Below are 11,541 nucleotides of genomic sequence, written 5' to 3'. Positions count from 1 at the left end.
TCAATATTCAGTTTTGCTATTATCATCCTCTCCAGAAGTTAATCTTATTTAAAAATTATTGGAGGTCGAACTTCTCATATTACCTCTGTTGATCAAGCTGAGTTGTTTTCTATTATGCAGACCTTAACGGAACTCCGAAACTGGTATGGTGAAAAAATTTTAAGGATTATAACAGATAAGGGCAACTTTAGGGCCCTAATATCAATAAAAGTAATACTTTTAAAAAAAATTCAAAAATAGGTTAATTTTTTAAAAATAATATCAATTGAGGGCAAAAACACTGACCATCTTCTTCCTCTTGCAATCTATTCATCAGCGCCACCGTCCACTACCTCCGGCAATACCTCCACCCACCTCCGCCTTTGACAATGTTGCCGGAGGTGGGCAGAGGCAGAAGCGGCGGCGGAGCTGGTGGTCATTCCTCTGCCCAACGCTGCCACCTCCTCCGCCTCTGCCTCTGCCAACCTCTGGCAACGTTGCCGGAGGTGGAGGTGGCAGCATTGGGCAGTGGAATGACCACCAGCGCTCCCTTTGCCTCCACCCACCTTCAACAACATTGCTAGAGGCGGAGGTGGCAGCGTTGGGCAGAGGAATGACCACCAGCGCTCCCTTTGCCTCCAACAACATTGCTAGAGGCGGAGGTGGCAGCGTTGGGCAGAGGAATGACCACCAGCGCTCCCTTTGCCTCCAACAACATTGCTAGAGGCGGAGGTGGCAGCGTTGGGCAGAGGAATGACCACCAGCGCTGCCGCCACCGCCTTTGCCTCTGCCCACCTCCGACAACGTTGCTGAAGGCGAAGGTGGACAAAAATAGGCGGAGGCAGCGATGGACGGTGGTGCTGATGAATGGATTGAAAGAGAAAGAAGATAAATAGTATTTTTGTCCTAAATTAATATTATTTTTAAAAAATTAACCTATATTTGAAATTCTTTTAAAAATATTACTTTCACTATATTAGGACCTAAAAGTTGCCATTTTCTACTATAATCCCAAAATTAATTTTAATCTGTTCGGATGCACAACAGATAATGAGAGCTTTAAAGAAAAGACAGCTGATCTGTCCTGGTCATACCATTGGAACTTCTGAACTTTTCAAAAATACAATTTTGTTATGTAAAGCGTACTTTTAATAGTCCTGCCCATATGGTATCCCAAAAGGCTAAAGTGCATTCTCAAGGGTAGAGGACTGTGTAATAATTATATCTATCTAATATAATTGCTTTAACTTAAAAAAAAAGTAATAATTATGTAAGATATCTAATATATAGTAAATTAAGTACGTTAACTTGAGATAGCCCACATGGTGCCAGGCCATGCCGGCCCATGGGCTAGTTGGCCCGTTTTACACCTATACTTGCAATGTGTACTTTGACATAATGGTATGAAACAAGGTTTTCGAATCACTATTAACCCAAACGGTCAGACCATTCAGCCCAGGAACCGTCTAAGCAACCGGTTCCGTTTTACTTTAAATCCAGTTTTAACCAAAAACAGTTAAAAAAGTCAACAACCTATTGACCTGAATAGTCAAACTGTCGACTCATTGACCCATTCAACGGTTTCAACCATTTTTTATTTTTTATTTTTTTTTTAAATTTATTTGTCAAAATGAACTATTCATTTGAACCAGATCGTTGAACCGTCGACCTAAAAACCAGTGGTTAGATCAATTCCATTTCCAGGTCATTTTTTTAAACGTTTATAAAATAGATTATATGATCATTGTGTGAAAGTAGGGGAACTCGGCCACAAAAAATGGAAATAGTTGGGGTTGTATTTGGTACAATTGATGTTTTCTGCCTGAAATGTTTTGAATTGATGGATGCAAATACAATTTAGTGAGATATGTATTGTACTGTTGCGATGAGAGTTACTTCAGCAAGAATGATTAGACTTCACCCCTAAAACAAAATATGGTCTACAAACAGCTTCCCACACTTGCATTTTTTAAGATATGCGTTTTGTATGCCAGTTTTTTATTAATCATCCCAAAATGTTTCAGGTAGCTAAAGCAATGGTACCAAATACCAACCTTAACAGCCAAGATGAAAATGTACTCATCATTGTCCATTGCAGCAAATTTTACATACTATAAACACTGACACAATTCCTATTTGTTTTAAATTCAACCACCTGGTGATATGATTTTTGACCGAATGGCTGGCGTGCTCATGTTTTATTGGGCGGTGGCAGGATTTTGCTGAGATGCAGAGCTATGGGTCTCATATATACCAGAGAAGCGGTGACCTTTTTCTTTATTCTTGCTCTGGGTATATAAAACACAAGTAGCACAACACGACAGATTAGTTAAGGTATAATACCTATAAAATGTAAACAAGCCCTTTTATGATTTATGATTTATATGCATATCTAAATACATATTTCTGCATGGACTAGTGATCTGTATGAACTAATTAATAGGATCGTCACATACTGAACCTTGTAAATGCAACTCTGCATCCTTTTTAAGAAAACCCATTGGAGCAGCTCACAGTCCTCCTTATTGCCTTCAGCTTATCGGCAGCTTTCTGCGCCTTTGTTGGAGGCTTCACCTTCATTTCTTCCTCCATCTGCATGTGCAGAAGAAAGAACAATTAACCAAATGCTTGAATAGAGAGGGAAAACAAACTCATATATAGATACTACTGAGGAACCTCTAAATTCTACCAGTGTTGATTACACTACTATAATAGAATTACCTCTTGCCTTCTTTTCTTCTCTGCTTCTGCCTGTTCAACAAAAGATAACAGAAGTTGGAGTTTAGCACAACTAAGAGAAGCCCTGCAAATCAGAAATATCGCCTGAGCTATTATGGATATCATTTCAATTACCAGAGTCTTCTTGAGCCGAGCATTCTCCTCTTTCAGATGGTTCAACTCTGCTTCCAGCTCCACAGTATATGCCTGCATATAGAATAACTTTAGTATCATGTACACAGTGAACAATGGAATCATATTGACAATTGGAATATTGCAGACTTCTCACTTCTGGCTACTTTTTGTGTCTCTAATCTCCAATATAATTACATTAATTATAGTCAAACACTCTCATCATTTACATGGGAGAAACTTAAGTATCACAGAGACAGACACTGAGATACAAGCTCATTATTCGGGGAGGGATAAGTCCAATGACACCTATCTAGGCATACCTGTCTCCAACAGTAATCAGATATGTCTAACCTCTTCCTCTTAGCGAATTCTCCTTTCATTCTCTGTCTCTCGTCCTGTGACTGTGATGGTCTATGGGTTTTGGAGTTCGGAATGGCAGTGAATATGTACCCAGGGGTCAAAGAGGCTACACAGACCTTAATAGGAGGTGGGTACTTGTTGTCCTGCCGCGTTACTGTCCGTGGAAATCGACTGTCCTTGTTTTTCGACATCAAGTCACTAACTTGTCCAACGATTGGTCGAGCTTAAATGTACGCAAGTTATTATACGCAGGTGGAATCCTAGGCTCGCTGCCTCAGTCCAGGCGGTGAGTGCCTCGAGATGCGTCTTTCTCCAACACCAATGGCGGTCATCATGATCATGTGGCTAAAATCCAAATTGTTTCACTAAAATAAAGATCACTATTGCACATAAGGCTTTTTTTTATGTCGTCAGATTGGGATCCACCAATAGATGCATACCCCACCATGTAGCTGGGACAGAGGAGATCATCTTGGTCATAGTTAACTTGATTCAATGACAATTTTGACCACTAATCAATCACATAATGTCTAATTGACTTAAATTCTAGAGAATAACAACATTCCCATTAAGAATGAGAAGTGTGATTATCACCGTCTATAAGACTTCTCCCATCTATGTTAAAAACTTAAAACTTGAAACTGATCTCATACCTGTTTTCTGGCTCGAGACCTGGCCGCTGATTCTCTGTTCTTGATCATCCTGCGTTGCCTCCTCTCCACCACTTTCTCTATTGGACCGTCCAGTATCCTCTTCCTCCCCCTTATTCCACCTCCACCCATATCCATCCCGTACTGAGTCGCTGCCGTGTTGTCCACTTGATTCGTGCATATCCCATCAGACGTCGCCGAGTTTACCTGCGACCCCAGCGTATTTGTCACAGCTGCTGCATATCCAGCTCCATTTCCCGCTCTTCCTCCAAAACAAACTCCTGTTTGCTGGTAATCGCTGTTCCTCTTTCCATTCGCCGTATGGTTTGATGGTTCTCCTGGACCACTTTGTGGGAATGTTTGGTACGTTGGGACACCGCCTTCTACGCCGTTTCCGGTGCTCTGGTGGTCGGAGTACCCATACTGCGGTGTCGCCGTTGCAGGTGGTAGACCAGTAGCTGGCGTCATCAGTCGGTGTTGCTGAGAGGAGGATCCACATGTTTCCCGGACAACCCCAGCTTTGATTAAGAAATCCTCCAAAGTCATCTCTCCAAAAGTGAGTTGACGCTGGGTAGTTCCAGGATTACCAGAGTCCTGCAGTTGCTGCCCCTCTAGCTGTTGCTGTTCTTGGATTTTGTGGATTTCAGCCCATACCTCGTCGACGGTTTTGTGACAGAGCTGTGCAGGGAGAGTGAGCGAACCTTGGCGGAGCAATCCGGGTTGGTTGCACCTTAGCTTACCGGCTCTGACTTCGTCTGGGTTGGTTTGCGAATTCTCATTGTTGGAGTGAATAGCTTGGTTTTCTTCGGCGGTCCAGATGTTATTGAGGAATTCGTCCATGTTCATGGACCCAAAATTCTTCCCGTTCTCGCACAGTGCGTGCTGGAACTCGTCGAGGGTGAGGGAGTAGATGGAGGATTGTCTTCCAAGTGATGACAGGGAGTGGGTCTTCGATGCATCCTCGGGTGGCTGTTCTGCTGTTGCTTCTACCTCTCCACGGGCATGAGCTTCCGACTCCGGAACCACCATGGTTTCACCTTTTAAACTTCGAAGGTTTATTCTGCGATTCTGGGCTTCTCTGTTATGGGCAGAGATGGAGGGATTTCGATTCGATTGTCCAGTCCCCGGAGAGAGAGTTGGAAAGCCTGAAGAGAAAATGTTAGGGACTACGGTAGTAAAAATGGATAAAGTAAGAGAATATTTATAATTATATTATTTAATTAAAAGGGAGATTAATGAATGGGAAAAAGTTGTTCAGATTCTAAGTTCTAACAACTAACAAGCCCAAAAAAAAACCAAAAAGCCCGAGCAGTTATTTCTTTATGGTGTGTTTAGGTTGGTAGAAAATAAGAGTAAATTCCTTGTGCTTCCACCTTTCTGTTTCTCTCTTATATCTTTCAACCCAAACATAACTTTAACCCTTATTCTATGCTTGCTTTGAACCTTGAATGAAAAAGTAGGGAAAGGAAGGAAAAGTACATTGTGTAGGTTTCTCTACCTTTCCCCGGTTCACCATCCTTATCACTCGGGATTTCCTGTTCACTTCTCCTGCCCACTCTATACTCGCCATGAATTGGAGCCACACATCTCTATTTTGAATTGAGATGTATAACTGCAATTCACGGCGGACAGATAATGAATAGAAAAAGTAAGTAGGGAATCTGAACTACATCCTTATTCCTTCAGTAACCCACAAGATAGATACATCCACTGAAATAATAAGTGTTATTCGACGTATAATTTTATTCCGCACTCCCCATCTGATTAATCGGATGGGATAAAAAATCTCGATCAGACGATTGCATGTGTATGATTCAACTTCAATATATTATTTCATTAAAACAATAGTGTGAAGAGATGTTACCACCAAATCCACACCTCAAATCAAATGTTCCAGAATCATCTGATCATGCTCGTAGGGCAATCTAAAGTTGTGGGTCCCAACAATAGCATGGGGACACGGCAGTTTTGAGCAACTTGGAGCACTGATCCTCGGTACAGCCTGGCATAGAGTTTAAAAATACTCCTCCGTCAATCCTCTTTCTCGTTCCAGTACGTAAAGTCGACACGTGGTCTGCATGCTTGTAGTGGGGCCCATAAATCAGCAGCAAGTCGTGATCTAATAAAATTTTGTACTTAATGATGTGATTGACTATGCTTGTAGAGGCTGACGCGTGAGGCCTACACTGAGCCCCACCGAAGTCAAACACTGTTGGTCCAGATTTTCTGATTGTCGTCTGAATTTACGGATAGGAACATCTCTCCCTTGTCAGCATGGGAAGATGTTACCACTGTGCGGTTGCAGTCACCTGTTGGGTTACAAGAAAACCGTCTAACACATTTCCAACAGTATCCGTGTCCTTCTTATCTCACCGTAAGACTGGAACACCACAATTAGAACGTGGTGGAACAGCTTTTTGTTGTGAGCTTGTACACTCCCGAAGACTCTACAGGCTACAAGGAATCGAAACATTACCTATTGTCGCGGTCGAAATGTTTCGAGAAGTTCGGTTGCATATCGGCCGAAACGAAGAGTGTCCTTTTCGAAGCGATTCATGAATCATGAGCGGTCTTGTCTCATTTCCTGAACTGGAAAGAACCTCCTGACTGAACAGACGAAAGCTGCTTTCCTCTTTTGAGAATGAAAAACTTAGCTGGCATCGTAGTTTACGTCACATTGCGTGCTTAGAAGTCACATCGGAGACCTAATTAGCAAGAAAAAGAAAAGTAATTAGAGGAAGTATCGGTCGTTGGTCACCGGTTCGACCGTTCAAATCGAACGGATCAGCCCCTATTATTGGTCGTTGGTCAATTGTACGATGGAGCTAGGAGGTGGACTGAACGGTAAAAACCCCTATTATTTATATTTATAATTCAATTTATAATTTTTTATTTATAATTGGATCGAATGGATCGACGGTTGAACTGCCAGAGTCAGATATGGTTTCTGATCCAATCAACGGTTTTTGACGAGATAACGGATTTTATGCAAATCAGACGAAACCAAACCCAAAATATTTGAAAGAGTAATGGTTCGAACGGTTCAACCGGTCGAAAAACACTGGAAAAGAGAACCGTATGGAAGTTGTAGCAGAATATCGTTTTCAGAGAAAATTTTAATTGCAACGGACTAATTTAATGAAATTTGATTCAAGAACAGTGAAAAATTAGAGAAAGAGAGAAGCGATTGAATTCTGCAGAAGATCGCAAGAGGAAGTTAATCAAAATTAGGTCACATTTTTTTATCAATGAAGACAGAAAATATGCAAGCGACCATGACAATTACCTGATTGTCCTCCTCTTCACAGGAAAAGTAATGATCGAGGCAAGAAGAAAAGCTTGAGAAAACAGAACAGAGCTCGACAAGTGATCTGCGAAAATGCTGAACCGCAGCTCCCTATCTCAGGCACCCTCGGGAGTCCCTCCAACCGATCCACTGCACTAAAAAATCATCCATCTTATGTGGCCGCCATTAAAACAGGCATTCTAAAGCTGCAAAAAGAAAACCACAGAGATCGAGATCGAGAGAGAGAGAGAGAGAGAGAGAGACTTTCTATTGTTTTCCAAAGCTCGACTTTTCTGTAGTTCTCAGTGGCGAAAGCTCTGAGAGAAGAAAAAGAAGAAAGAGATAGCTTCTGCTTCACTGAGAGTCCGAGACAGAGTCGGTTCTTCCCGGGCTTATTTCTTGCGGAGTTATCCTCCGGTTCCTCCCCAGCCACCGAGCCACGGTGGCGGATTAATTTAGCTGGATTTTATGCAGTGTATCGATTCCGCTGTTTATTACAAAAGGCAGGTTCGACGATCTTAGGTTGACACGTGTCCGACACGTGTCCTACGCAGACGCCTCTTTCCCGGATTTTCCCACCTACGCGTGTTGCCTCTCCTTTCGAAGTCCTCAACCTCAATGTCCAATCGACCAATCCTCATGCACGTGCGTCTCTACTCCCCTTGTTCTAGGTGATGTTAAGAGCGGGTTGTTTGGTTGGAAGAATGGATTTTTCGATTCCAATTTATAGATTTGTCGTATTAGTTGAACCGGACAAGCCACGTTCTATCGATATTTTGGAATGTCTATTTTTTTTTTTTTAAATCTAGGGCTGCAAAGTCTATCCGTTTCATATGAATTCGAATCTGATCCAGTTAAGGGTGATCCAGATTTGATCCGTTTATGATCGGTTTGGATTCGGATAAACCCATGTACGAAGTCAACCAGACCCGGTTTAATATGAGTCCATTATACAAATGGACTAGGTCCAATCCAATTCGATGAATATTTTAGATTATTTTGATTAATTAAGTCAATGTTCGCACCGTATCTGTTCAAATTGATTATAAATTAGATTGTGTCCAACCTAAACTTGTTTCATTGACATTCATACTCCAGTCTTTTGTTAATGGACCAAATATTGGTTCAACATTATCTAGTCCAATATTAATTCATTGCAGGTGGAACCGTGGAACAGGTTCAATCCAATCCAATTGATACTTTGGACCATTAAGTCTACAATGGTCTAATTTAATATGTCTTATATGTCTTATTGGTCCATCCAACCCATTCAAATTAGTGGTGGAGCAAGGGGTGGCGGCCACCCATGCCTTGAAACCCTGCAACACCCATTTAAGTCTTACCTATATTTTGGAAAGTTATCAATTTTTACTTGTTTTTGGCCTCCCTCAAGAAGAATGAAAAAAAAAAAAATCCTAGCTCTACCATTGGTTCAAATTGATTTTGATTCAGATGGGGTACAACCCAAACCCGATCTATTGACACCCCTACCCCATCCAATTTATATATACTTAAATTTGTATTTTATGTACAAGTAAAGATGCTTTAAATATTGTGTTTTTACTAAGGCTTAATTTTGGAAAGAGTGCAAATATAAGGTTTAGAAATTAGAGAGTCTGTCATGGGGAGTCCATAAGCTCATTTTAGAGGCTGATGACAAGACAATTATTGATGTTGAATAGTCTCCATCCCAATAAGTACTGATGAAGGAAGATTTGACCCGATCTCACAATTATGCAACACGTGGCAAAAGCAACAGTTCGGCACAAAAGCAAGCTTAAGGCGTTTGCACCAAGGGGAGAAACCAACAGACCGAACTCCTTACTAGGGGCCCGAACTCACCTTTGGCCCCAAACCGGAAAATAATCCAAATTGGCCTGCCTTGCAATAGTTCGGGACATACCTCGCCGAACTAACCTGCCTTGCAACAGTTCGGGACATACCTCACTGAACTGACCTTGTAACAACTCGGGATACACCTCGTCGAACTTGCTTGCCTTGTAACAGCTCGGGATACCCCTCGCCGAACTGACCTGCCCTATACATACCTCCGAACTCAAGACTTTGCCTCGCTCACCACTCCACATCACCTTCAGGGCACCAAAACCAAACAAACCATACTATGCCTGACACTGAGGAAGTCCGTTCCCGAGGGCGCCGCACCTGACTGACTTGGGATCTGACGCTTGACGGCCGCACTCTAAACGGCCACCTGCCACCGCCACCTGACATTGCCATCTCTAGTTAGAGAGATGGTTATGCAGTGACGGTTCTGTCCTAGCAGAAAGGACGATGACCAAATTGACAGACGTAAAGGTAATCATACCCAACGTGACAAGGGCCTCGGAGCGAGTGCGTGAAGTGATTATAAGAGCCCCTGCCCCCAACAAACAAGGTATGTGAACTTTGCGCTATCTGGTCTACACTTTGCCTTTGAGAGATTACTGACTTGAGCTTCGGAATTATCACACCGGGTTCCCCCCGGAGTTCCCTCATCTTTACCGTTTCAGGCTCCCCGACGCTCTAGCTCAGAGGCGAGTTTGTTGACAGCTAAGACCGGCCGGATCGCGCTCCATCAATTGGTGCCGTCTGTGGGAACGCTTCCAAAAGCCTCCCTCTAAATCTCTTTTACCTACCCTTCTTTCAAAAACTCCAACACCCACTCCAACATCGAAATGGCCTCCTCCAGCAGTGTCGGACGTGGAACCGAAACAGCCACTACCGGAGAACAACTTCATGTTCTGGCGGTGTGCATTGGGCAGTTCACCATCCCCCTTTCAGTGGATGGGATCCCAAGTTTGAATGTGCCACAGGCGGTGGCACCTCTGAACACTCCCTCGCTGAACATTCCCCTTCCACCCCCCATCGAAACGAACTTCGTGGAACCAACTGTTGTCCCACTGGCAGCCCGCCAAAACCAGCTAGATGACCTCATGCAATGCATGCGGGCAATGCAGGCCCAAATGTAGCAATTCCAATAGAACTAACTCCAGCAACACCAGGTGTTGCACCACCTCTCCCAACACCATTATCAACAACGGTTCCCTCAGCTACCCTTGAACCAACCACTGCTTTCACCCCGACACCCCGTTTCGAAGCCGGTCAAGGCCTTCCCTCAAAGTGGACGACCTCACCAAGGAGAGGCTTCCCGACCACGGAACCCCCCTAATAGTCAGGCCTCATCCCCAGGCCGAAAGCAAAGAAAGATCACCCCCGCCTCGCATCCCGCGGGTGGGTCAAGAACCTCGCCAATAAAGTCACCTCGGCCCTCCAAGCCCGAGTTCCCACTCACGGAGAACCGCTTCAGCGCCTTAGCAGCAGGCCGGCATTCTGGGCCCATCGAGCTCGGAAACACGAAGGCAAGCAGCGCCAGCACCAGGCCCACTCAAGAAGGCGCCGGTGAAGTCGCCGAACTGCTACCCGCGTGCTACCCGAGCTCAGAGGCAAGGAAGAAACGAGCTCGGGCGAGGTAAAAACTGTCCCCAATCTCTCAGTTCCTTCCCCCCTTTCAGCAGAACTTTTGGCAGTCCCCTTGCCTAGAGATTTCAAACTCCCTTCTTTGGACAAGTATGATGGGTCCTTTGACCCCAACGACCACATCAACGCGTTTAATCGCAAATGCACCTCGCTAGGGCAAGCGAAACGTGCATGTGCGTGGCCTTCACCACCACCTTCAGAGGGGTGGTCCGCACCTGGTACCGGAACCTAGCTTCTGGGTCAATAAGAAGCTAGCCCCAGTTCGTGCAGATCTTCACTGCGCACTTTGTTACCAACAAAAGGTGTCCCAGAACCGAGGAAAGTATCTTCGGGGTAATCCAAAGAGAGGGAGAACCCATTCGGAGCTACATCAAACGGTTCAATGAAGTATGTTTGCAAATCCCTCGGTTAGACCCCGCGGTACAGCTCACCGCGGCCAAAAGAGGGGTGACGCACAAATAGTTCAAATGGCACATGGTGGCCAGCCAGCCAGTAACCGTGGCCGACTTCCTCAAGCTCGCAGACAAGTTTATGAGAACAGAGGAAGAGATAAACCAGAGAAACGAAGGCGGGGTTGAAAAAAGAAAAAGAGTAGGCGAGCAGCCCTCCAACCCCGACGACAGAAGAGGCCAGAACCGAGAGGCGAAGCCAAGCCAACCGTCCCGAGCTCCCTTAGTAGTTCGGACGGATTACACGCCATTGAACACAAGGAGAACCGAGATCCTGATGATGATCAAGGACGCCCCTTACGTAAAGTGGCCACCTCACCTGAAGAGCAACCCCAACGAGAGGAACAAAAATTTATATTGTAGTTGTCATAAAGATCACGGTCATAACACCGAGCAATGTAATAATCTCCGCGACAAGATAGAAGGACTCATCCGTCATGGGTACTTAAGAAATTTTGAACATTGTGACAATAGTAATAAAGCAGGT

General features: G+C 44.1%; 1 protein-coding gene across 15 annotated transcripts; it reads right to left on the bottom strand.

Annotated features, from left to right (window-relative positions):
- Positions 1-2,008: 2,008 nt before the first annotated feature.
- LOC148871187 (protein ABSCISIC ACID-INSENSITIVE 5-like) lies at positions 2,009-7,600 on the bottom strand. Of its 15 annotated transcripts, none has more exons than XM_088973702.1 (8): positions 7,393-7,575; positions 7,129-7,283; positions 5,721-6,547; positions 3,846-4,987; positions 2,833-2,904; positions 2,701-2,730; positions 2,441-2,571; positions 2,009-2,267 (listed from the first exon to the last, which is right to left on the bottom strand). In XM_088973702.1, exons 4-7 carry the CDS (start codon positions 4,869-4,871, stop codon positions 2,467-2,469), a joined length of 1,233 nt encoding a protein of 410 aa, XP_088829828.1. In that variant the 5' UTR covers positions 4,872-4,987; positions 5,721-6,547; positions 7,129-7,283; positions 7,393-7,575; the 3' UTR covers positions 2,009-2,267; positions 2,441-2,466. The 15 variants fall into 15 exon arrangements, with proteins under 15 accessions (XP_088829828.1, XP_088829827.1, XP_088829816.1 ...); XM_088973701.1 differs by having other exon boundaries at positions 7,129-7,278; XM_088973700.1 differs by having other exon boundaries at positions 2,231-2,571; positions 5,721-5,916; positions 6,319-6,547; positions 7,393-7,596.
- Positions 7,601-11,541: the final 3,941 nt, after the last annotated feature.

The sequence above is a fragment of the Nelumbo lutea genome, chromosome 2, assembly GCF_056320005.1.
Source record: "Nelumbo lutea isolate HS-2025 chromosome 2, American lotus-T2T, whole genome shotgun sequence".
NCBI lineage: Eukaryota > Viridiplantae > Streptophyta > Magnoliopsida > Proteales > Nelumbonaceae > Nelumbo > Nelumbo lutea.
Note: the sequence above shows the minus strand (reverse complement) of the source record. Positions and strands in the feature narration are given on the sequence as shown.